This window comes from Anguilla rostrata, chromosome 11, assembly GCF_018555375.3.
Source record: "Anguilla rostrata isolate EN2019 chromosome 11, ASM1855537v3, whole genome shotgun sequence".
In the NCBI taxonomy this organism is placed as follows: Eukaryota; Metazoa; Chordata; class Actinopteri; order Anguilliformes; family Anguillidae; genus Anguilla; species Anguilla rostrata.
In genome coordinates this window covers 11,787,708-11,812,213 of record NC_057943.1, presented here as the reverse complement: position 1 = coordinate 11,812,213, position 24,506 = coordinate 11,787,708, and the positions used below count along the sequence as shown (strand labels likewise).

Sequence of the window (24,506 nt, the reverse complement as noted above, 5' to 3'; positions counted from 1 at the left end):
GGACGTCTGTCACCATGGTTCTCCGCTCCACTGTGACATTTTCAAAACACAGGCCGGTCCCAAGGCACAGTTCCCAAGCGGTGCAGTCTGTGCAGGTGGACACCGTGAGCACAGGCTAGATATTGTATGCTTTGACAACAGGGAGAGTCACAGCCAGAATCAGTGATTCTGGGTGGGGAGAAAATACTGCACCATCCATGGTTTTGTTTCAGGAAAGATTTGTCATCACCACTGTGTGGGTCAATAGGGTGGGTTGTGGAGGACTTACACATTGAAAAGGTCATTTTTACAACGAAAGTATGATTATATACTGTATAGAGCATGGAGAAAATATTAGGTCACTCTCCCAAGCCCCCTCTAATTTCTTACCTCTCTCTTTCATTTTTATGCTCAACGGTTGTTTTATCATCAACTGTTCCTGCGTCAATGCCTCTGTCCATTAATATCTGTGGTCCAAAGACAAAATCAGCTAAATCCATCAGTACATAATGTACCAGAAGAATATAGTTTTACTCTGTCATCAATCTTGACTTTGTTTGTGCATCCATGTTCCGCTTCCTCTGCACTCATCCTTAACAGCGTCATATCATTCTGTGCTGATGAACCCCTCATAATTAGTCACCAAAAGTATAATTATTCTGTTTTTTTGGAGTGTCTACAGCAGGGTCAGTCAACAATATGGCATTCCAGTTCATATGAAAATATGGAAAAACAAATGAAAAGAATTGGGGTTTGCATTTTTAAGCTCTTGTGTGCTTGTGCATTAAAGCAGACACAGGAAGATAAGCCATTTTTATGACAACAACACTTCTTTACAGCTTAATTGAATTATATAACTTTATTTTGTAGACTTTTCAATGGGCAAACGACATATATAACAGTCAGTTCTTTAAACAGACAGCTTTTTATACCTTTGATTGCAGAACACAAGATACACAGTGGTAAAAAAAAAAAAAGCTAAAACTGCTTTGACAAAGCCATCTCACATCATCAAATTGTAATTCACCAGGAATAATACAAAACATAATCTGGTAGTATTTAATTATAATTTTATAATTATCACAATACATCATGAAAATATACACATTGCTTTATCTGTAAACAATCAATGGGCAGACCTCCTAGCCAGTGTTCTGTGATGATAAAAGTGATGAGAGCAACAGGATACTGTAATCTGAACACCAAACAGCAAATTTAACCCATATCAACAACCAAAACATTTACGTATTTGCATTTGCAATGCGAAGACCAGAAGAAGAAAAAAAAAACATTAATGAATAAATTTGGTTTTAACTTAATAATTTCAGGCTATGATGTGTCTTACTTGTGTTTTATTTGTCTCTGTTAGTAGAAACGTTGTGATTACTAATTTTTTTATACCACCCCCCCCCCCGACCCCCACCCCAGCAGCAAGCTTAACAGGCTGTGCTGAGTTCCACTTGTGCACAATCGTGTTCTGATTAGAGTGCAGCCCTGGCACCTCTTCTATTATCACAGAGAACAACAGAGAGCTCTCAGTCTGCCCGCAGGAGATAAAGCGCTTCAGCCGCGAGAGGATACTCACATTCATCCGTTCTGTACAGTTTATCAAGAGCTCGAGGGACAGACGCTATCAAGGTTTTGAAGGGGGCTTCACCCTTTTGCTCGAACGCAACAAGACTTTTTTTGCGGCATCACTGGTCTACAGTGATCGTGTATCTTTTAAAGAACACGTGATTTTTTTTTCATTGTCTGTTCACTGTTCAGGTTTCCGATTATGTTTCAGCTTTCAATTCCCACGTTAGTCAGTCGAGCTGTTAAAATCTAAAGAACATTCCCTGTCTTTTCCTGATCTCCTCATGTTCTACCCAGCAATGAATGCCGAGCATTCTCTGAGAAAGCACAAACGTCCAGTGTCCTTACATGCGCTTAACAGTAAAAGCCATTGTCACAGGTAGAGAGGAAAATTGAGACGAAGAGCAACGTGAGAGAGACAGGGCATGCAAGTACATTCAATCAGCTGGAGTCTCAGTAATGAGAGATAACAGTCTTGTTCCAAGGCCCATAGCAACCAGGCGTTCTCAGTGACTGCACCAAGCTTTTAAAAAATTAGCAGAATAACTATTCTTATTAATCAATATATATTTGCTGTGCGGCTCTTCAAACCCTGCATTTGTTCTGGTCACTCTGTCATTTTTCATGTTTGACCTCTATTCTTTTTCCTTCTGTTTATTCTGTTAAAATGGTTTGAACTCACAGGCCTGCTCCAAACCAGCATGCTAACAAGCCATTCTTTTGCTAACTTTCCTCTTTAAATCACCTTAAAAAAATATTCATACATTTCTTCTCATGTACATGTACACTGTTTTTTCAATATGTAGATTTATTTTACAAAACTCACATTTGTAGTTACTGATGTTTCCATATATAACTAAAATTAAATAATTGTGAGCAAATATAATTTCATTTAATGTTGTTGTTGAAATAGATTTTACAAGTTATGGAAACACATTATATAAATGAAATTCATGAAATTATATATTTCCTGATGCATTCCTATGCTGAGCAATTCAAAATATTATTCCCTTACATATTTTTCTTTCATGTTTTAACATAGGATATACTGCTTTATAATGGGGACATTTTTACCAGTAAAATCTAAGCAAAATAGCCTCCACTCAAATAGTTCATTAAAAATAGGTGTTAAGATGTATCATCAGGCTACTGACAGCGGCACAAGTCCTGATCTCTTGTTTACAACTGCTCTGAGAGTAACAGGCAGCATAGCGCACAAGAAAAATTCATTTGTGGCCCTCCGCTTGTTTTGAGGGTTGAACTGTCCACTGTCCTTTCAGACGCAGTCCTGCCCTTAGGTGTTTACCATTATTAATGGGGTACCAGGATCAAAGTGCCCAGTGTTACTTCTTTTTTCTTCCTCGTGTGCTTGCGTTTCCTAATTGTGCAGGAACACTTTTTGGTTCCATGCATCTGTCAAATTGGTGCTTCTGTTAAGAAACCGGGGTTAAATTTGTTTTCCTCAAAAATAATTACGGAGTTGTATTTCTTTCTATCTTTTTTCAAAGGATCAAAGGGCTTATTGACTAGCCATCTATAAGGGCTTGCAGCACTGCATCTTCCTCTCATTATATGAAATGTGACTGATTTTCTACCTGTGAAAGAAGTGAATCCCTCAGTGCACCTATGGGCAGCCACCATGCAGGCCGGGAGCAGGTCTGAAATGCTCGTTGCAGATAGCACAACATAAAACTGCCTCATAAACTCATCTGGATGCCGAAGGAAAAAGAAATGGAGTTTGATTGTGCATTATGAATGTCAGCTCTACTTTCAGTGACAGAGTAGTTACTGGTTCAAACGATATACTGTAAGGTAATTCCTATGGAAGTCCTTATGGGTGCTGAAGCTAGGTGTATCAGACTGGTGATCTGGAAGATAGCGGATATCATCCAGATGAGCGAGGAGCAAACTGAGGAAGGAGGTTCAGGTATGTGTCAAACGAGAGCTGGGACAGCGCTCAGTAAACAAGGGCCGCAGGACGTGGCTTCTGTGGTATTTTTACAAACTGCCGCCGTTATTTTTAACGGGAGGCTTCCTTCCTACCGTGGCAAAGGCTCTGTTATGCTGTCATCTGGGCAGACTGTTCCTGCCTGTGTTGCGTAGGAGGCGCAGCTACACTCCCAATCTAGCCCCCCCCCCCCCCCCCCCCCCGTTCCCCTGGGATCCACGCCTCGCATATGCCAGCAACGGCACACAAGACCCTGACGCGCAGGTGAAGAGGCCATCCAGCTCACCTTTCCAAACACAACCTGTGGATGTTGACTTTAAGCACTTCCAAAATCAACACAATGGGCGGTGAACATTGTGAATTTGGCTGTAAACAAAAGGGGCTTGAAGGCTGCATTATCTGAATGGGGCGGGGGGGGGGGTGAAGATACAGTTCTTGTCAATCATTGTGCGTTTACAGTTCAACCCTTAAGTCCTTTGTGTTGCGCGACTGCTTCAGTTTTATTTATTCATGCACAGGCGGATGTATGGATAGCAGATTGACAGGTGGGGCTGTATATGGGAGGGGGGGTGGGAGGGTGGGTGTGTGGGACAGAAGTGTTGGAGCAGTGGAGCGCTTCTCAAAATGAGGGAGGACAGCTGCAGGGTTGTCATAAACAGCCAGAATAACAGAATGCAGAGCAGATCACATCCACCAATCAGAAAATTTCAGGTGCTAATGGCAACAAGCTTGTAAACTCATATATATGTTTATACTCATATGTAGGATTATTAATACATCCTTGCTTTGCTACCAAATAAATCCTCTCAGCATTCACAGGTGATATTAATGGTTACAAACCCAATCAGAGGTTTTTCTTTCTTGGATATATGCATAATTTCCCTGTATTTATCTATTACTTGTCTAAAAATGATTCATGATCTGTCCAAAAATCAGGAAGAAAAAACAAGTTAAACCAATGTTTGACTGCCAGCTGGGTAGGGAGACAGAGGTAAAGTGAAACAGAAATACATAATAGCTTAGACACACAAACAGCTGAAATACAGTAATACACAAAAATCCCTGTGTGCAAGAAAGCCATTGAACCTCACCAAAAACAAACGTGATTTACCTGTCAACATTAGATTATACAGTGGCCTCTGGAAATACCATGTCAAAAAGCCCTTGGCAATCAGTCACAAACTGAGTTTACATATTAAGTATACAAATAGACATTACAGTTAATCTTCTCAATTTACAAATACATATATGACCAGTAATACATGTGGCTTAAAGAGAGAAGCTAAATAAGACTGTTTTTCTCCATGGTGTAAATCTTCAGAAGGATATTGTAAATTGTCATGAAGAAAAAAATAGAAACTGATTAGGGAAATAGCATTAAAAGGTCACAAAATTTCCCCCTAAGTGTGATTGTGCACCGATCAGCCAGAACATTAAAACCACCTACCCAATATTGTGTAGGTCCCCCTTGTGCCGCCTCTGAAGGTGTCCTCTGGTATATTTGGATTTCTGTATATATTTGTATCGACTGTATATTTGTATCTGATATTTTGTATCTACTGTAAATTTGTATCTGATTGTGTTACTTTGTTGTCTTTGATGCTGCAACAGTGCAAATTCCCCCCGGGGTCAATAAAGTACACTACTACTACTATTACTACTTAATACATTATTGGTTTTTATTACATAAAAAATTATAAATGGATTACATTGTTAGAGGGTGAATTATTTCCACATGATTTTAAAAACTCTTGACGGGTCAGAGCTGTTTTGGCGGCACAAGGGGGACCTACAAAATATTAGGTAGGCGGTTTTAATTTTGTGGCTGATCGGTGTATATTAACAATAAAATTCAAACCACACCCAAAAAAATAGCATTTTCGCTAAACGAGTAAATATATTACTTATAGATTATATTATCTGACATAAATATTTGTATTGGTAACAATATATATTCATTTATAACAGTACTATAGTTTCTTGGCATACTTCTAAAAAGGCATTTTTTTATCGTGACACCATTTGATGCCATCCTATATTTTATCATGTAAACTGTACATAAAACACATTAAAGCTAGCTTTCAACAGTCTTAAAGTCATTTGTCTTCACTTAATAGCAGTGCCTCACGTAATTCCAGCAAACAGTGAGTTAAAAAAATCTTACACAAATCCAATAAAATATGCTGTGACCTTCAGAGGTGTAGTTCAGTATGATAAAAGTCAAGCGGTTTCATTTCTTATTTGATCGGTTCGCAAGCCATGAACATGTCGTTGTTCATTAACTTATTGGCATAAACATCGTTGAGAGTCAGAAGTTCTTTCTCAGCTAAACTCTAAAGGCCGTTTCAAGTAAAGCAAAGGGTTTTTTTTCTTTCTATTTTTGCCAGCATAGCTTTTTCGGCATGAAAATACAATCAAAAGACAATCAAAGCCATTGCTCTGTTAACAACTTGTAAATTATCCTTTGTAGTGTTGATTGTGTGAATATTACAAAATGTACTCAAACATATTAAAACAAGCAAAAAACTTTTATGAAGGAGCAACAATGCCTATAATTGTTTTTTCCATAGGAATTGGAAACTGACATTAAGCAATTTTTGTGTTTTTGTTTGCTTATTTTCTGTTTTGTTTCTTTCCCTGCATGCACTGGGGCCGGCTATCTTTGTGTTCTGTGGATGAGACACAAGGTATGGGCCAAGTCCAGTTCCAATCAGGATATAACCTCAGTGTAGGTAGGTGTGCCCCCCCTCTCTCGGCTACCATACCCGACATTTCACCTTGGGGTTCATTGGGGTACCTTTCTTGCAGTGGAACGCCTTTGAAAATTCCTCAAAGTTTTGTAGAGAGCCCATAACTCTGTGAGAGGACAGAAACAAGAAAGATTTGGGAATATTTCAGATATGGATGGAACTTCTCGTGATGGAACTTTTCATTAACACATGAGGCCTGTTGCAAGCCGTAACACACTGGTATTGACAGGTCATAAAGTCACAATTACCAAAGCATTATGCAGGCTTAATGCTCAATATTTCAAGTCAAGTGTTACCTTGTATTCTATAATATTCTATTATATTGTGGGCATTCCCATGTAAGGTGATTCTCACTTCTGCTGTAATACCTTACCTGTACTCCAGGGGGCTATGCGAGTCTGTCTTGATGGACTGGCTAGCATATTCAGGTCGATATGAGCCACACCACACCTGGAAATGCAAGAGATCCAGACACACATTCAAATTTTAGACACTCCAGTTGGTCGGCACTATTCATAAGTGAAAGTAATCCCATTCACTGAACTCTCACCGCTGGCTGTCAAAGCCAACCTCTGTTAAAGTTATATTAACAAACAGAAACCATAATGAACGCTGTCCCAGCCCAGTGAGGGTCTAATGCGCTGCTGCTGGTTCTGAAGAGCAGATCAAATTTATAATCACTTCAGAAAAGCCAAAGGCATTGAACGTCACCTGAATTTGCTTAATGCTCATGCCAGGCAAAGCACAAATGTATTATGCATGAATCCTTAGTTGACTGTTTGCTATGTTGAGTCCTCATTTTGCAATTTAATTGTTTGGTTGTAGTGCATTTCTGCATGCAAGCCAGACATCTGATATGACCCGTGGTTTTAGCGCCTGGGTCAGGTGCCAAATCAGCTGCCAAACCAACAAAGACTTTTTCTCTATGGTGCCCCCAGCTCACCCCACATACACACACATATACAGGCGCGTGCATGTGTACACCTCACGTCCACTAACCCAGAAAATGTAAATACTTTTAATTAGGCACAGCATGTCTGCTGTCCATATAGTACATAGATCGGCCCAGGCTGCATCAAAATAGTTCTCTTTAATATTATCAGAGAAATGCATACTTTCTACATCATCCTGCCCTGACTTCTGACCTCTGACCTGGGCAAAGTTGAGGAAGAAAAGCTGTTTGTGGTTCAGGTCCAGTCCAGGTAGATGAGGCTCCTCCCCCTCTCGCTCCACCCACTTTAGGTATGCCTGTTCAACACACACACACACACACACACACAAGCTTGAGTCAGCAGTCTGACACCTTTCATTGGTAGAACAGGAACATATAATTACCGGAATAGGCTATATTGCAGATGGGCTGAACCATCAGAGTCATTAAAACACATAATCCGCAGAAAATCCTTTTTTGTTACCATGGTTTCTTTACTCGCCTTGTACGCTTGCCGAACTCCTCCGTTATCTGCAATGTTTTCCCCTAAAGTGCTGATGCCGCTAACCTGCAAATCACGGTGAGTAATAATACATCAATGCAAACACTGAGACAAACACAACCTACGCGTCACCCATACTTCCCTTTTTTAATCTATGAGACAGAAACAAACCGTGTATCAGACACAATTTATCACATACAGCATGCCGTATTTACTTTAGCAGTGTTTTTTTAAAAATTCCAGGAGGATCTGGAGTGGCCCATTTATGTGAGTAATAAATATTTTTTTGTCTGTCTCTTACATTCTGTTCTCCTGCCAGCTTCCAGGTGAAGTTGCCGTACTGGTGGACCATGCACTGTGATTGGTCTTTGAAGTGCTCAGCAGAATAGGTGCTCCACCAGTTGTACATATTCCCGTCTTTGTCAAAATTCCTCCCTGTGGTAGTGAAGTGAAAAAGCAGTGAGGTAGGCTTAACTGGGTTAAAATCATTTGAGCTGTGTGATTAATGATGACTTAATAATTTAACTTAATTTTTTTCCTCCAGTTTTGTTATCTTGGACTGGCAATACTGTGTTTTCAGTGATATTGGGCAGCACACCAGTCTCTGTACCGTTATCATCAAAGCCATGGGTGATCTCGTGCCCGATCACCATCCCAATGCCCCCAAAGTTCAGAGCCTGGGGCTGATGTTTGCTGAAGAAAGGAGGCTGCAGGATACCAGCAGGGAAGACTGGAGTGAAACAGAAAGACAGACAGGTTGGGACATGCATGCAAACACACAGTGGAAAGTACAGACATGGATGCGATCATCACTGCACTGTGGTTACTATGGTGACTACAGGTATCTCCCTCACCTATCTGGTTCCTGTTGGGAGAGTAGAAAGCATTGACGACAGCAGCTCCAATAATCCACCTGCAACAACATAAATGCAGAAAAATTGCATGGATGGACTCCTTTTACTGCAGGATTTGACAAACAGGAGAAAAAATAGGTTAATTCAAACACTCAGTAGTTAAAAAATACAGTATATTCAGACATGGGATTCGTAAGGTCACAGAATGGGATTCCTCAGAGCTGTACAGAATAACAAATACACAAGCAAGGAAGAAATTACATTACAGGCATTTAGCAGACACTCTTATTCAGAGCGACTTACACAACGTTTTACATTGAATCCATTTATACAGCTGGATATATACTGAAGCAATGCAGGTTAAGTACCTTGCTCAAGGGTACAATGACAGTGCCCCATCTGGGAATTGAACCTGTGACCTTTAGTTTAGAAGCACAACTCCTTACCCATTATACTACACTGCCATGTCAGTGGATATGTTTGTAGTAACGTGTATTACTCACAGGTCGGGGTCGACTCGCTCCCGTAGCTTCCGCAAACTCTTCTGGGCCCCCGCATGCAGGTTCTGCAGAATGTTCTCGAAGTAGTACTCCTCACTAAAGTTCAGCTGCAGGGGGGTAGGGGAGGTAGTTGGCAAAGGTGTTGGCAAAGGTCAATAGAATCAGCCAATGCTAATGACTGAAATCAACAAAGGTGTTGGCAAAGGTCAACAGAATCAGCCAATGCTAATGACTAAAAACAAAAAATCTGCCTGCATTGCTTATTATGTTCTGTAGCTATTAGCTAACGTGTATTATTATGTATTCATGAAAAAATTACTAATAACATCTCTCACACTGTACTAAAACAGCCATTTGGATTTTTCATTTAAAGCACATGGAGGCATACAATATTGTAGCTCTTTCATAATCAAATATTTATTACACTCTCTGAAACATAAGTAGAATTATGAAACTTAAACATCAGCCAGTAAGTTGTTTGTCAAGGCAGAACCTTTTCTTCTATTTGAATAACAGGGTAAAAAAAACAACAATGATTTAACACCGTTTTTTCCCCCCAAAAGAGCATGCTCGCAAACAAAGCAGTGGTACTGTATTATAAGAATCCAGTTTGAAATGGCCCGCATATTAGGGGCAAGCGTCTTACGTGTGCGTACTCCTGGTCCAGTTTCAGGTTGGTCTCCTCCAGGATGTGGTCAGGGTAGCCAATCTGCTCCCTTATGGCCATAACCTGGGAGACCCAGCATACAGGTGAGATCAGGATGTGCTGAGCAGTGCATTTATGTCATTCCCATGAGCAATCAATGGCCAATGATTATGGTCTATATTCAATCAACATTTGTCCTTAACTATTACTTACAAAATAAATACAATTTCTTCACAAACTCAGTTTGACAAGCTTGTTTTAGCAATTGCAGAATGTCCCAAACTGCATTTGTGAAGAAATTTTTTTTAAATAATTTATTAAATTTCATTTTAAATGTAGTTGTTAGTCAGTGTCAAGGACAAAAGTTGATTGAAACTCAAGCAGTACCTTTCAATCCAGAAATGATTATGCCAATAGATAATAATGAATGAAATGAACACGTGGTTTGGCTTACCAGGGAATGTAGTGACCATTTTGCTTGACTTAGTGAAAACGTAATCCCTTACATGTCGAAATGTTGCATTTTGGCATATATTTTGTTCATGGGAGAAAGTGTTTTATCAATATCATTATCCCAGAGGTGCGGATCTTTTTCAGATGAAGGACATATTATTTCAGATCCCTGGCACAGTACTCAAAGGTGCTTGTGACAGATTACTCATTGTTTCAGTGAATGTCCAGGGGGACAGATGTATGTCATAAAAAAAAATGGGGCCTCTTGAATGAAGAGGTTAGGGTGGTCTATATGCAGGCTGATCTGTGTGAGAGCACTGACCTTCTCCTTGGCCTTCTCCTTAGACTGGGCATCCATCCAGCTCAGTTCCTCGAGAGTCTCTACATAGGCCTCTTGGATCTTACTAATGAGATTGCTCACCTGTCAGAATATAGAATATACACTTACTTATATAATGATATAAGTGCATAAGTGTGTAACCTCTATATACACTCTCCCTATCGCAGCAGTGCAGTCCCACACATACACACATACACACACACACACACACACATATATATATATATATATATATATATATATATATATATATATATATAAAAGGATGAGGGAACTACTATGTCTCCTCTTTTGGGGTTTTTGAGACTGGAAATCATTTTTTCATTTGTTCTATTACTGTGGAGTCATAACTAACCGTCTAACAGACTAAATTACTCATGGTTGCTGTACCTGATTGACTGCCTGTCTTGTGTTTATAGGGAGCTACTCACCATGCGCTTGCTCTCTCCAGCAAAGGTTTCCCTGACATAGAGAGCTCCCACCGCATTCTCCATGCTGCTCTGCACATAACGAACACAGTCCCGCCAACGGGCCTCCTCCACGGTTGTCCCATACAGTGCCTGACCAAAAAGCACACAATATTTCACAGCTATATCGGTATTTCAAATCCAGTTTCATACACTTTCAGAGCCATTTACGAATCTTGTTATCTCCAAAAAACTGGACTGCCCCCATTTTACATTTTCTAATAAGCATTTTTTTTATCATTTGGAGTTTTGAACCAACTTCATTAGGTTTTGGGTTTTGAGCTCTGACGGTACATAAAGCACATACAGCAGAACATATATAACTTTCAATGCACTGTATAAAGCACATAGAACATTATACAACTTTCAATGTACTGTATATTTAAAAAACACTGAAAAAAACTGATAGGAGGTATCTGCCTGATGGAAACAAAATGAACTATTCTCAAGAACACAGCAGTAATGCTAATCCTTGAATGATGTGAAATGTTTTCTGAAAAAGTTTTCTGATTTTGTACCAAAATCATTAATCCAGAAAAAGAAGGGAAAGGCAGTTAAAGTTGTTGAGGTAGCACATCAGCAGCTTCAGAAGCAAGATTCAGACAACCTTCTGGCCACAAGAACAGTTGTTACACCTCTACGACATACTGGTGATAAACACCATGCTACACTATAAAGTTATAGGGGGAAAAAAAACAAGAAAGATGAGTTCCACACCGTCTCCGCAGTCAACTGCCTGCCTCACCTTCCTGTAATGAGCCCTGGCCTCTTTGAAGCGACGGCTGAGACTGCTGACTCGGTCAATAATCAGGTGCCAGGTCACGTAGTTCTGCAGGGTCCTATCAGAGGGGGCAAAGTTGACAGTAAGAAGAACTACGTTAGTCGTATAATGGATAAGGAACTGGTCTTGTAACCTAAAGGTCACAGATTTGTTTCCTGGGTAAGACACTGTCGCTGCACCCTTGAGCAAGGTACTTGTACCTAATGTACCTAATTTAAAAAAATTAGGTACAGCAATGATGAACTCAATTAATAATGAGATTAGATTTATGAGCCATTATATTCCTATTGTAAATCATTCTCATCCACTTTGGAAAACTGGACATTTTTCATTTGTGCTGCATATTTGTTTGCTGTGCAGATACACACATACACAGCAGCTTGGCGAAAACATTATTCGCTGAGGCCTCCATGTGGATCTGACCTGGTGTTGTACTTGGCGAGCACATCACCCAGCCTCTGCAGGTAGGGGGCGCCGTATACAACAACTTCTTCTTGCGGGTGGAGGTCAATGGCCACGCTGGACAGCACACCTCTCACAAACTGCGTCCAGTTGAACCCCTATCAATTTGAATATGCAAATTAACAACACCCGAGAAAGAATATGAGGAAAACACACACAGACATGCACACATACACAAACACACAGGACCAGCACCACCAGCACACACACACACAATAACTCTCCCTCCTCTGCCATAAACACATAATCCACATTTATGAATTTTAACTAAATTTAAGAACCCACTGTCTCATTCCTAAGACAGAAATGCCTTACCAACATAAGACATTGTGTAGCCCAAACCTTCTCTTAAATTGTGGGGGACAGAGACATACTGAGCTGCCACCCCTGTGATGGCAGGGTATCTCTCTCTCTCTCTCTCTCTCTCTCTCTCTCCTCACCTCAGTTTCAGGCATGCTGCAGTGCATGCTGGGAGATCACTCACATTTAGGAAGAAGGCTTCCTGTACTTCACTCAGGGTCATCTTGTTGTAGAGCAGAGTGACGTCCTGGCGCTCTTCAGCAGGAGATGTGGCCTGTACACAGTGGGGGGGGGGGGGGTGACTGCTGTCCATATCATCATGCCATATCTCAGTCATCACCTAGCAACCGTCTGTGATAACATCTTGAGTGTGTCCATCATCTTCTGTGATGGGTGTTTGTGGAATACACACATTAATCGCGCTATACAATGAACACGGCTGTGGCTGGAATTAGAAAAGCATGCTCTCGATACTGAGTCACTTTCTCTCTGTATGATAAGATCGACAGCTGACAGTTCCTCTGAACACACACACACACACAAAGGGTGTCTGGTACAGTACATTATTGCAATGGAAAGTTCCAAATGCCAATCACAGCAGACTGTCATCATGGGGGCTTCAACAAGTATTCACATTGCACTGTCAGAGCTGACAGCTGCTGCACACAGTTGCAGTGGTCTACAGCACTAGAAAGAGACAGAAAACAGGTGCAGCGGATGCATGCGGTGGCCAGTCACAGTGCAGTGTTGCAGAGAGTAACAGTGAAATATCCGCAGGAGTGGCCAGTCACAGTGCAGTGTTGCAGAGAGTAACAGTGAAATATCCGCAGGAGTGGGCAGTCTCAGTGCAGTGTTGTAAAGTACAGTGTCTGCAGCAGCGCACACTCACATTGGCGATGTCAGTTTCCAGCTGCATCACTTGCATCACTTCTTCCCAGACGCGGTCTTCGTCCCTAGTTAGATTCCGGTCCTCACGCGCCATGAGCACAATGGAAAACATGAACTGCAAGTATGCCTCCCGCACCTATCAGGGAAACACACACGCACACATACACACACACATGCACACACACACATGCACATGCAAACACACATACATACATATATACACACACACGCACACACACACACAGGCCAAATAAAAACACAAACACATGGACCAAGAGCAAATACACATGCACACACACACACACACACAAACAAGTGCACATAAAACACACAGAGTTCAATGTCATTGAGACATATCATACTATTGAATCACAAAGGACAGTGGACACACTCATTATGATGTGTACCTGAGGATTAACTACCTTTTTGTAGTTCCCATCATTGAAATAATAGTCCCTGGAAGGCATTCCCAGCCCCGGCTGGTCAATCTGTCCAAACAACAGAGACTCACAGCGTTCCTGCTCCATAGAATCATTTCAGGATAATATAGGATGTTATTTCCAAAAACAGCATTATCCTAATCAAAAATGAGGTGCATGTTCAAACAGCCAAGATTTGCTTCTCTAAATGTTTAAAAACAAATAACTTATGTGAAACACTCACACCTGAAAACAAGTTTTTCTCTGAACCAGTGCTCCACCACAGACTTCAATAAAATGCAGAAAAAGTGCAGGTGTCCTTACGTAGATTATGTGGTGGCTGGAATCGCGATCGTCTGTCCAGACAAAAATGTCCAGCAGTACTTTCTTGTGGAAACGTGAGGTGAGAGTGGCCAGCGCATCCTCCATGCTCCACTCCTTCCCTGTTAGAACAGGATGACCTTGAGATGCGCACTTGTGCTTTTTTATCCACTGATTTGACTGCCTCATTCAGGCAGCTCTGATGGACAGAACATTAGCTTTGCTTCATCTCTCAGCCGATTTGAGTTAGAGCTACATTACACGTACATTGCACCTTGTTAATAACAGCGGTTGCCGATTAGACTTTTCTGGATTATTACAACTAATATGCTGTGATGCATCTCATGCCACTGTACCAACTCATGATGATTAGCACTGAAATGGCTGGATGTAGTTGAACATAAACTTGAAATGCAAAGTGCTTGATGTTTCCTTGGATACAGCCATCCACTAATTGAGCAAACAGTGGGAAGTAAAATTGCCTTGCGCAACAGCATTAGCAAAGCTAACAGAAACTCAAGCAAATGCAATTGTCATTGTTTAGGTGTTATTGCCAGGGTACATAGGCTACCAGCTAACAGGGAAGCAGTCTAGTCCAAAAAGGCTGCTCACCCCTCACCCAGGGGTCTGCAACCCTGGTCCTGGAGAGCCCCAGGGTCTGCTAGTGCTTCTTTTCAGCTTAAACAGAACAACCATTTCAGACCCAAATATCAGGGTGAGATGAGTTGACTGTGTCCGTTGTTTTTAATTGATCATTTAAGTGCTGAATAAAAACAAAAACTTGAAGAGCTTGCGTTGTGCCTCTCCAGGACGAATGCTGCATGCCAAAGCACCAGCCTCACTGCAGAAAGTGATCATGCAGCTGTCAGCATCAGGACATTTTTATGGCTTTCATTATGTGAATAGCCATCACATTCTATTGCAGTTGTATTCAGTTATACTTAGTTTGGTGCCGAAAGGTGGGAGATGCCGTCAATGCGGAGGCGGAACATCTGACAGACCATGCTCGTAATGACATTGCTCATCATCGACCATTAACTCACTTCTCATTTAGCCCTACCACCTCTCAAATTATGGAGGCAGCACCACTTCGGCTGTCCAGGGCGTGGTGATCCATTTTATTTTAGTTACATTCGCTCGGCCCGGTACTGTAGCCCTCCTTCACGGAGTCGAGTCTGGACGTTCCCTACCTGCAGCAGTGCCGTTCCAGTCTTCCGATGCCACGGGCCAACCTCCAACGGTGTCGATGAGCTCGATCAGGGGCTGAGAGTCACGTTGCTCAATCAGACCTACAGGGGGCGCCGCAGTCATAACACGGAAGCAGGCAGCACAGGAGCCGTTTGTCTGAGGCTCGATCTAATCTGTCTTCCCGTTGTTGTCAGTGACTTAATCTTCAGCAATGTTTAATTGATCCACCCTCAGGTGGCCTTTGCATACTTGAGGTGAGGCTGTTAGCCTAACATTTTTTTTTATTGTGTCATTAATCATTTTTCCCATATACGGCCCAGTAATTTTGAAATGTAATTGCAGAAGATAGCTCAGGTAAATGCCATTTTACTGATTGATTGGTACGTCTCTCTTAGCACAGCTAGCGGCGTGGGTGACTTACTCTCATTCATACAGGAGTTGTACAGGGTCTTCGCTTTGCAGAAGGCCTCCCTATCCTGCTCATTCTTGGTCTCCAGAACTCCTAACAGAAAAAAAATTTGAAACAAGTAGCAAAACGGGTCAATGTGAAACAAAACACAATTTTTTTAACATATTATCCTTTTTTTATTCTTCTAAATAAGCACTTATGCCTATTTACTCAGGAGCCAAAATTCCTTCCTCCCACACTGGAGCCCCTCACCCTTCAGGATAATCTCCAGCTCATCTCTCAGTATGTCAAAGACACTGTAGCGGGAGCTGGTCTCTGGGATCACGTGCCGGTCCAGCCAGCCTCCACAGGCGTACTGGTAAAAGTTCTGGCACGGCTCAACCATTGAGTCCATGTTCTGGATCAGCCGTGCAGCTGTCAGACAAGAGAAGGCACAGCGGAAATTATGGATACATTTAAACAGGGAATTAAGAAACTACTTACACTGTGTCAGTGTTATATGACAACGAGGGGCAGGGGAAAAATGTGATGTACAAGTTCTGAAAAAACGCTGGAACAACCAGTAACCCCCATGATTCTGAAACAACTCGTAACCCCTATGATTCTGAAACAACCAGTAGCACCATATGATTCTGAAACAGCTGGTAACCCATATGACTGAAACAACTGGAACCCATATGACTGAAACAACTGGTACCCTGGATGACTGCAGGGTTCATATCCAAGAGGGCCAGGAGGATTCAGAGGCTCAGTGCAGTCAGTGTTCTGTCACTCACCCGCAGTGACACACCCAGGTGTAGTGCACACAGCGTTGCTGTTGGGCCGATACAGGGGCTCTGAAAGGGGCAAAGACACAGAATTAGGCCTTTAATTCTATGTACTAGCACACATACAAATGCACAGCACATACACACAGACATACGCACTCACACGCACAACACATACACACACACACATGCACTCATGCACGCACATATGCACACACATGTGCGGCATTTATGCTATCTCTATTACCTTTATATGAACTTAAACAAATAGAAAAAACATGCAATAAATGTAAATATTAAACAAAAATTAATGAACTGAAAAACAGAAAAGGTTCCCGCCAAAAAAACAAGGCCCTCTTCTATGCTGAAGAAATAATAAAATGTCTTTATTATAAGGAATGTCCTAATGAACTTCAAAAACTTGATATAATGGTTCATTAGAACCTGTTTATTTGACGGGTCAGTTCATAACTCTGTGGTTTGTATCTCTGGGGTTCTACACTGCAAATCAAAGTTGTGAATGTCAGACTTCCCATTTTGTTTTTGGTCAAATCAATTTGGGGGCATAGACTGAGGAGGGTTACATGTTTTTTTATGATTACAGCTTTATGAATCACAGCTTTAAAGACTATGGTGTGACACTGCGCCACCTGGCGGACAATCTGACAAGGACATGGACGGACGGTGCGGTACAGAACAGCCTTGAACACAGCAGGCAGTGGGCAAGAGCGAGAGGGGGCATTTCTGGGTATCGAGGCGTGATGGGAATTGGGTCTGTCAGCTATGCCATTGTTTTCTTGTGCTCTAACTGCATTGCTGATGAGGCAGTAGATGAGATCTGTGCTGGTGAGAGGTTTGAGTGAGGGGGGGGGAGAGACTGAGGTGACCCCCAGCGAGGCAACAGGCTGTTTGTGTGCCCCCACTGTGCTACAATAACAATATCAAACTTTACAACCATCTTCACCTCAGTTCATAATGCCTGGGCCCAGCTACAGCAAAATGTGTTTATTAGTACTACGCTTTGTACACAGTACGCTAACAGCGAAGTCCGGCACACAACATTCACCTTCAATCGCTCCGGCATTCCTTGGGGTTCCGGTTCTGCTGGATCGCTCTGCACGGGCAGGGGAAAAAGGAAAAAAAAAAGAGCAGGACTTCCTGTTGGCCCCTGGGGTTGCGTTTCCTAAACAACGTTCAAATGTTCTGTAGTATAAAATGAAGAATTCTTCGGGAAACTAATGCTATAATGCAGCCAGTGGTCATCTGTGCTGCCAGTGGTCCACTCTGCAGCTCTGAAATGCCTGTTATCAACATGTTGTCCAGATTAGGTCTGTTGGAATCACTTGAGTGCAGGGGACTAGCAGTGCCCTGTGTCGCCAAGACAGGCAGAAATAATTTCTCTGCAGATGTTTTTCTCTGATACCTCGATTACCCAACCGTCCAACAGTAAATAGGAGCATGTGCCACAGCAGAAAACTCCTTATTCTGTTACAGGTGCTAAAAAAATTAAATCTCTTAGCCTTGATGTTTCCTTGTCAAAGGCAAATTAGCACATGCTTGGTGCTATACACATGAGAAGAGATGACCCTCAGACATAACACCATTGGCATCTTACTTATTTAGGCGGTTATTAATTTATCAACACGTCTCAAACTCAAAAGAAATTTTTTCATGTTGACTTGGTTCATACCACATACAATAGAGTCAGCTTGTTTTACACATCTGACCAATGTTTAACAGCACATATTTAAAAATGCAAGGGGCTGCACCCTACAACTTGCAGCAAACATTTACTGGAATAAGAACAAATGTATGCGTCACCACTTCTCAGGAAACAGGACACAGTTATAATTCCTTAGCGTTTTCGCATTTTATATAATTAATTTCACGTTAAATTCACATTAGATTTACTTGACTTTATAACAATTAATTGAAAGGTAAATGCGTAATAGAAACGAATAAATGTTACATTAACATGAAATAAACTCGTAACCGTGGTGAAATTTGTATCGTGCATTGTATGTTGTGCATACTTATATTTGTATATCAGTGTCTGATTTATGAAGATAAAAAGTCAAACTAATACAGTCAGTCCTTTCGTTTATTTTTTAACGTTTTCACATGCACAGTTATTAGCAGTGATAGTCAGAATATCAATTGGATTTGCATGTTCGCGTCGTAGTCTCTTCATCAAAGATCATTAGTATTAAAAAGCTTTTGGATAGGTCACTGCGGTAAAGCAGTCGGAAATGTAAACTTATTTTACCACTAAGATGGTGTTAATTGTTGTGATGTTCAACATTTCATAACCTGTCAGCGGCATTTTACGTCAGAAGCTTCCTCAAACAATAGACGCGTAGAAAGTACAACTATTAAACCAACGTTTGATTAGGGTGGCAGCCTGAAACCTCTGAAATTCAAAGGATTTGTTCTCTTACCCTTCAGAGCCGATGCATAAAGCACGATGAGTCCGGCCAAAGCGCAGCTCACCAGCAGCAGGAGGACGGACAATCCGATCTCCGTCACGCTCCATCGCCGCTTACCTGGCTTGGTTGATTTCTCCACAATGTCCATTTGGCTTTCCGATTTACCCATTCTTGTCGCTCTGAAAAGTTGTATGGAGGGGAAACGGGCAGGTTTAGTGTTTGTGTGGTGCCTGAGGGCGAAACGCAAGCTACATCACTTGTACCTAGTCTACCTATCAACCTTTAGACCTATTTGGATAGCCTATAATACAACTAGATTTGAAAATCACACCAAGAAAGGTTCTTTAAAAATATCGAAAGCATGTTACATGAATAAAAACTATTTTATAGCACATTGCGTAAAATTGTTGGCTATTTGCAAATCTGTGTAATTAAACGCATCGGGTGCAGTGTTTCATCTCGTACCCGGCTATGACTGGAGGCTGTGTGCGAGGAGCACAGTTGCAGGACAGAGCTTCACTGTTGTGTTCCCGTCGTGAGGCTCTTCTTAGAGGAAACCAAAACTGTCAGGTTTATGATGAGAGGTCAAAATTAGCAATGGGTTGAAAGAGGTAGTTATAACTATACAACATTAATATATATGTACATACGCTATATTATTAATCACAATTTATTTTTGTTGTTAATAGTTATTCATTTAAAAAAAAACTCAAAATACGGCGGAATCGAACCTACGTTTGGGCTAGGTACAGGCGTTTCAACTTTTTGAAATGCCTTTTCTTATCAAACTGCTGCTGCGCGCTCTCTCGTGTTAAAACTATTTTATTACAGTCTATCAAATATAGGATTTTGTTAGTCAAAATGTTTCCCACACTTTTTGAAGTGTACGTTAAACAGCCGCAGGAGGAATGACAACTGCACTAGACCAGAATTATTTTAACGTGAAAATTGAAAATTGAAAGAAAAAAAAAAAAAAAACATAAGAGGACGTGATCCACAATGTTGGCCGTATCAGCAACACGTACGCTTATATTTAAGAGATTATATTTATTGTATGCATAGTTTAAGTTAAGTGATAGTTAACGCATTTTTTAAAATAAAGTAGGCCTTTTCCTCCAGGAGGTACACCACTCGAGGTGACATTGTTTCCCGGGACATACAAACAAGCTATAGGAATTAATGAGGAGTAATATTTCTTTGGGTGAACACGCATTACTGCCATAATATGTTGGCCTATACACTGTTAAAAATCAACTGACTTTTAGAGGATTTAACTAACGTGTAACAGTAAAATATTGTAATTGGCATTTTTCTCTGAAATCAGTGGTTACCTGGATTTTACCATTTTTAACAGTAGACCTACAATTTCACCAATATTGCAATCAGAATTTTACTGTGAAATCAGATTTACCTGTATTTTACCTTATTTAACCGTATTATTTCACAATGTAATCGTAATATTACTGTAACATGCAGGCCACAGCAATATTACAGCAAAACACGGTGAATTTTGAATTGAACTGGACCGCGCAAAATTATGGGATATGGCGGCTGTGATAAGCCAGTGAACCGGCCGCGATGGCAAATTCGGAGTCGGCTACCAGGCAGATACAGTCAATATTGAGCTGTATTAAGTTTGATTTCAGTGTTCAGATCAATCTCACTAACAGTTGCTTCCCATTTATGACTTTGTAAGCGACCGACATCCAATCAAAGCGCTAATGTAAAACTATTTGGGAAGCGGGCATTGTGTGGTTTTGCGTTATTTTATTCTGAAATTATTAGCCAACGTGTCGCGTTTTGCCACAAAAATGCTTCTGAAGAGCCATGTTTATTGGGGTGTGTTGTTGCGTGATGAAATGAATATGGCATCAGATTCACTTGGCTTTCAGTAATTTTATTTGTTGTATTCCGTGTTTGAAGGAAAGAGGCATTATTGCATGTGCCCTACAGAAACAATGCCAAAAATGTGTTTTAAACAGAAAGCTTTTGTCTTGGCCTTTTGTTTACATGTGCTTCTTGGGCATCAACCCAGAGAGGGGTTAAAATCACAGAGGGTGGGCTTCAACTGGAGAGTTTGCACTTTTCTGAGAAAACTAGTTGATTTTGAGTGGACGTCAGAATAGACATAATTTAATGCATGGAGTGTATACTGTGTTTACATTGGAGGTTTTATAGCTGCATTATGGACTATTTTGGTGTTAGTAAACTTTGATTATGTATTTTGTGGGTGGAGCACTGGAGCCAAGCTGGTGTGGTCTCCTGTCTGGCCTCCCAACCTGGCTCTCTGAACTTGCTTCGTAATCATCCCCTGATTTAACTGGCTAAAAAACTATTCTCTCTCTCTCTCCACTTCAGTTGATGTGTGGTGAATGTTCTGTTGCAAAATGGCGGCCATGCATCACCCTGGTGGGTGATGCACATTGGTGGTGGTTGAAGTGAGTTTCCCCCTCATCACTGAAGTGTGAGAAAAGGGCTATATAAATGCAATTAAATATTAATGTTATAATAAATGGCATGAAATGGCCATATTTGCAGTATTTAACAATATTAACAATCATTTTGCAGTAAATTACTGGATACTGAGTTGCAATACTTTTACAGTTCATACATGAAAGTACAGTTGATTACTGTAATTTAGAAACAGCATATTTTCTGTAATACTACAGTAGCATACAGCTATATCACAGTAATCCAATCACGGTATATAGTTGTCATTTAATTGTAATTTACTGTGAATATGCTACAGAAAATTACTGTGAATAGGTGAACAGTAAATTACGGTGATGCTAATAGCCAGTAATTTACTGTTTTCTTTTTTATTTAATGCTGGTGTATGAATTACAGCCAGCATTTAATCAGGAATCATGTGATTGCGCTACATCGGTGGTCAGCAATTCAATTTGCGTGGACTGTAGGTACGTGCTGTTACGATTACTGCTGGCTCGGAAATATTAGTGGGTGAAAATCATGTTTGTGTGCCCTATTACATACTTTTCCCAAAAAGAAAATAGGTGATGGAAGTACACAGTATATATAACAGCAATGCTGCAGGGATCCTGATTTCTGCCAGGATTAAACAAGTTAAATGGATTTAGTTAAAGGATAGAGAGCAAGGGCTGTTCTCACTCCTATGGACAGTAGGTCAGTCCTTCTTTAACCCCACTTCCCCTCAGTTGGTGTGAAATTATTATTATTTTGTGTCTAGTGTCTGGGGTTATAAGAATTTAAGAACCACAAATATATAAATAATATATATATGCCACAGATAGTTTGACATATATAGATGTAAGATGTAACCAAGCAAGTCTGTTCAATGAACATGTTAGACCCACTCATAAAAAAAACATTTTATTTGTATTTATTTGTTTATAGAGGAGTCCATTTTATAACTGTCACCACAAAAATTTGGACCTGTTCCATCCCTATTGGCCTGTTGAACCCTGGTGATTACAGAGATACAGGATTATAAATCTTTGCTGTGTGCCACAGGCCATTAATGTCTCTCATTAGTCTGACCTGATGAATACGCATGAACACACATCTGGCAGCAGCGTGATGGATGTATGTGTCCAAAAAGGGGGCAGTGGGGGGGGGAGGGGAGGGTGTCAGTCTGCCACTGAGACATGGCCTGCCACACTGCTCCCTCTCATCACTCAATCCAATTGGTCAGTCTAGTGACACATGCTCGCACACCTCCCTGAGAAAGCCCACCTTAACAATATGTTTGGGCTTCAAAACGTACAGTCTTAAATCACACAAAAACATACAGGGAGAGAGAGACAGAGACAGAGGGGGAAGGAGAGACAGAAAGTGAGTGAGAGACACAGAGAGAGATTTCTTCAACTTCAAAATCCACAACAGTGCAATGGCAGGCTGATATTTCATTTAAATGCTTTTTTCCCATTTTCACCAGTGAAAAATGTGCAGATACAGTGAAAAAACATTATCTATGAAACAGAAATCATGAGGTAGTCTCCTGAAACACAGTTTATCACAGAAATGACTGTAAAGAGCATCTGCAATGTCCAAATCTGTGTCAACTTCCATCAACTGGGAGAGGAGAGCACAAACAGATGGCTGAAGAGCATGTTTCCCTGTAGTTTGCATTGCTTTACCGTAACGCTTCCATTTTAACCAAGTTATCTTTTCAGAACAGGGTCACGTGCCAGAGCGAAATGTTTTTATTTATTTAGCATTCATGGAGTCCCTAGAGTGGAAAATAAAATATTTTGATAGTGTTGATGAAATGGATCTCTCGCTCTATTTGTCACTTTAGGGATTAGATGTAAGAGTCAGGTGGATGGTACTTCACTAAATCCACAACACAGTCGGAAGCAAATTGGATTACTCTCCCGTGCCTCCAAATCAGTAGATTAAGCAGTGCGTACCGGCCTTGTTCCATCAACACTATCAACAAGACAGGAAAATTGGTGGACCCTTGCAAGATAACCAACCCGAAGGTGTCTGTTCATATAAACGAGTCAGAAAAATAATGTTACCATTACCTGCAATCATAGATGCTTTGTCACTTTCTTCCCCGGAGATCACTATAATTGTCATGCACATATAATCATGCCAAATGTCAAACCATGCAGTGGCTATGCATAATAAATCAAACCATATTTCAGACTGAGAGGTTATTGAGAAAATATTTTCAGCCTACTGTGCATGCAGAAAGATACGCTTGTGAAGTCCTCGATAAGTAGATCACTGTTAACGCCGAAGTGCCTTCAGCCCGAGCTGATTAACAGCTCCACCGCTCTCATGTGTAACGGAGTGAGGGATCTGTGCGGAGGTCAGCTGACCCCCCAGCTCCAAGAGCCCAGGAGTCTTGTGATCTACCTGCCACTCTACTGGGCTCTCGCTCGCGTGCGTTTGTGTGCTAAATCTGGCCGAGCGGAAGGCTCCTTACCTGCTCGCTGAACGGCGAACTCGCTCCTCCCTGATCAGCGGGCGCGCCCGCGCCGCAGGTGCCCACCGGACGCCTCCCGCAGGTGCTCAGAGCCGGCGCCAGCGCACCTCTGCTGCTCTCATCACGAGTGCCCAGAGTGTGCGCGTGCGAGCGGACGTGGGAGATGCCTTCTGTGCGGAGCGAGGGAAAGAGAGACAGGGAGAAGAAGGAGGGTGGGAGAGAGAAAGAGAGAGAGAGGGAGAGAGGGGGAGAGTGGGGGTGGGCGTGTGGGGTGGAGGGGGGGAGGCTGAATTGTTTTTTCCACTCTCTGAGCACCAGCGCGATAGTGACAGCAACAAGCAATCAGTAGAAGCCTCATGGAGGTGCGAGGAAGGGCAACGTGTGCTGTGCGCTATATAATTATATAATACGTGTGTGTGTGTGTGTGTGTATGTGACGATTCTCACTGATAACAAAATGAGAACATAGCAACAACACAAATAGGAATTATGAGCCTGGGGTCTGAAAATGAAAACAGCAAGAGATAACCAAAAGAGTGATTAAAAAAAAACAAAATAGAAAGAGGGAAGACTGGAGTGGAGAGAAGGAAAGGTTGACGGAGAGGGAAGGTAAACAAGTACGGTGGGGAGAGACGGTGGTAGATAACTCGCTGGCCCGCTTATTGGGAGCAGTATTCTATCGAAAG

At 41.4% G+C, this 24,506-nt stretch overlaps 1 protein-coding gene across 1 annotated transcript; it reads right to left on the bottom strand.

The window, feature by feature from the left end:
• Positions 1-823: 823 nt before the first annotated feature.
• mmel1 (membrane metallo-endopeptidase-like 1) lies at positions 824-24,027 on the bottom strand. The gene is made up of 25 exons (XM_064297921.1): positions 23,822-24,027; positions 19,372-19,469; positions 18,919-19,085; positions 17,547-17,594; positions 16,490-16,549; positions 15,966-16,127; positions 15,726-15,806; positions 15,307-15,405; positions 14,120-14,238; positions 13,799-13,864; positions 13,378-13,512; positions 12,673-12,762; positions 12,150-12,286; positions 11,691-11,784; positions 10,910-11,038; positions 10,461-10,559; positions 9,686-9,769; positions 9,043-9,146; positions 8,540-8,598; positions 8,296-8,415; positions 7,987-8,120; positions 7,686-7,751; positions 7,405-7,500; positions 6,626-6,702; positions 824-6,358 (listed from the first exon to the last, which is right to left on the bottom strand). Exons 3-25 carry the CDS (start codon positions 19,073-19,075, stop codon positions 6,259-6,261), a joined length of 2,316 nt encoding a protein of 771 aa, XP_064153991.1. The 5' UTR covers positions 19,076-19,085; positions 19,372-19,469; positions 23,822-24,027; the 3' UTR covers positions 824-6,258.
• Between the last annotated feature and the right edge of the window lie 479 nt (positions 24,028-24,506).

What these genes read in the sequence shown, in the direction of transcription:
- mmel1 (XM_064297921.1), bottom strand. Translation starts at nt 19,075, where the DNA reads ATGGGTAAATCGGAAAGCCAAATGGACATTGTGGAGAAATCAACCAAG. An exon ending in CTGGAACGGCACTGCTGCAG is followed by an intron (nt 14,239 to 15,306) that starts GTAGGGAACGTC and finishes CTGTTCTAACAG; the next exon opens with GGAAGGAGTGGAGCATGGAG. An exon ending in ATGATGGGAACTACAAAAAG is followed by an intron (nt 13,513 to 13,798) that starts GTAGTTAATCCT and finishes TTTCCCTGATAG; the next exon opens with GTGCGGGAGGCATACTTGCA.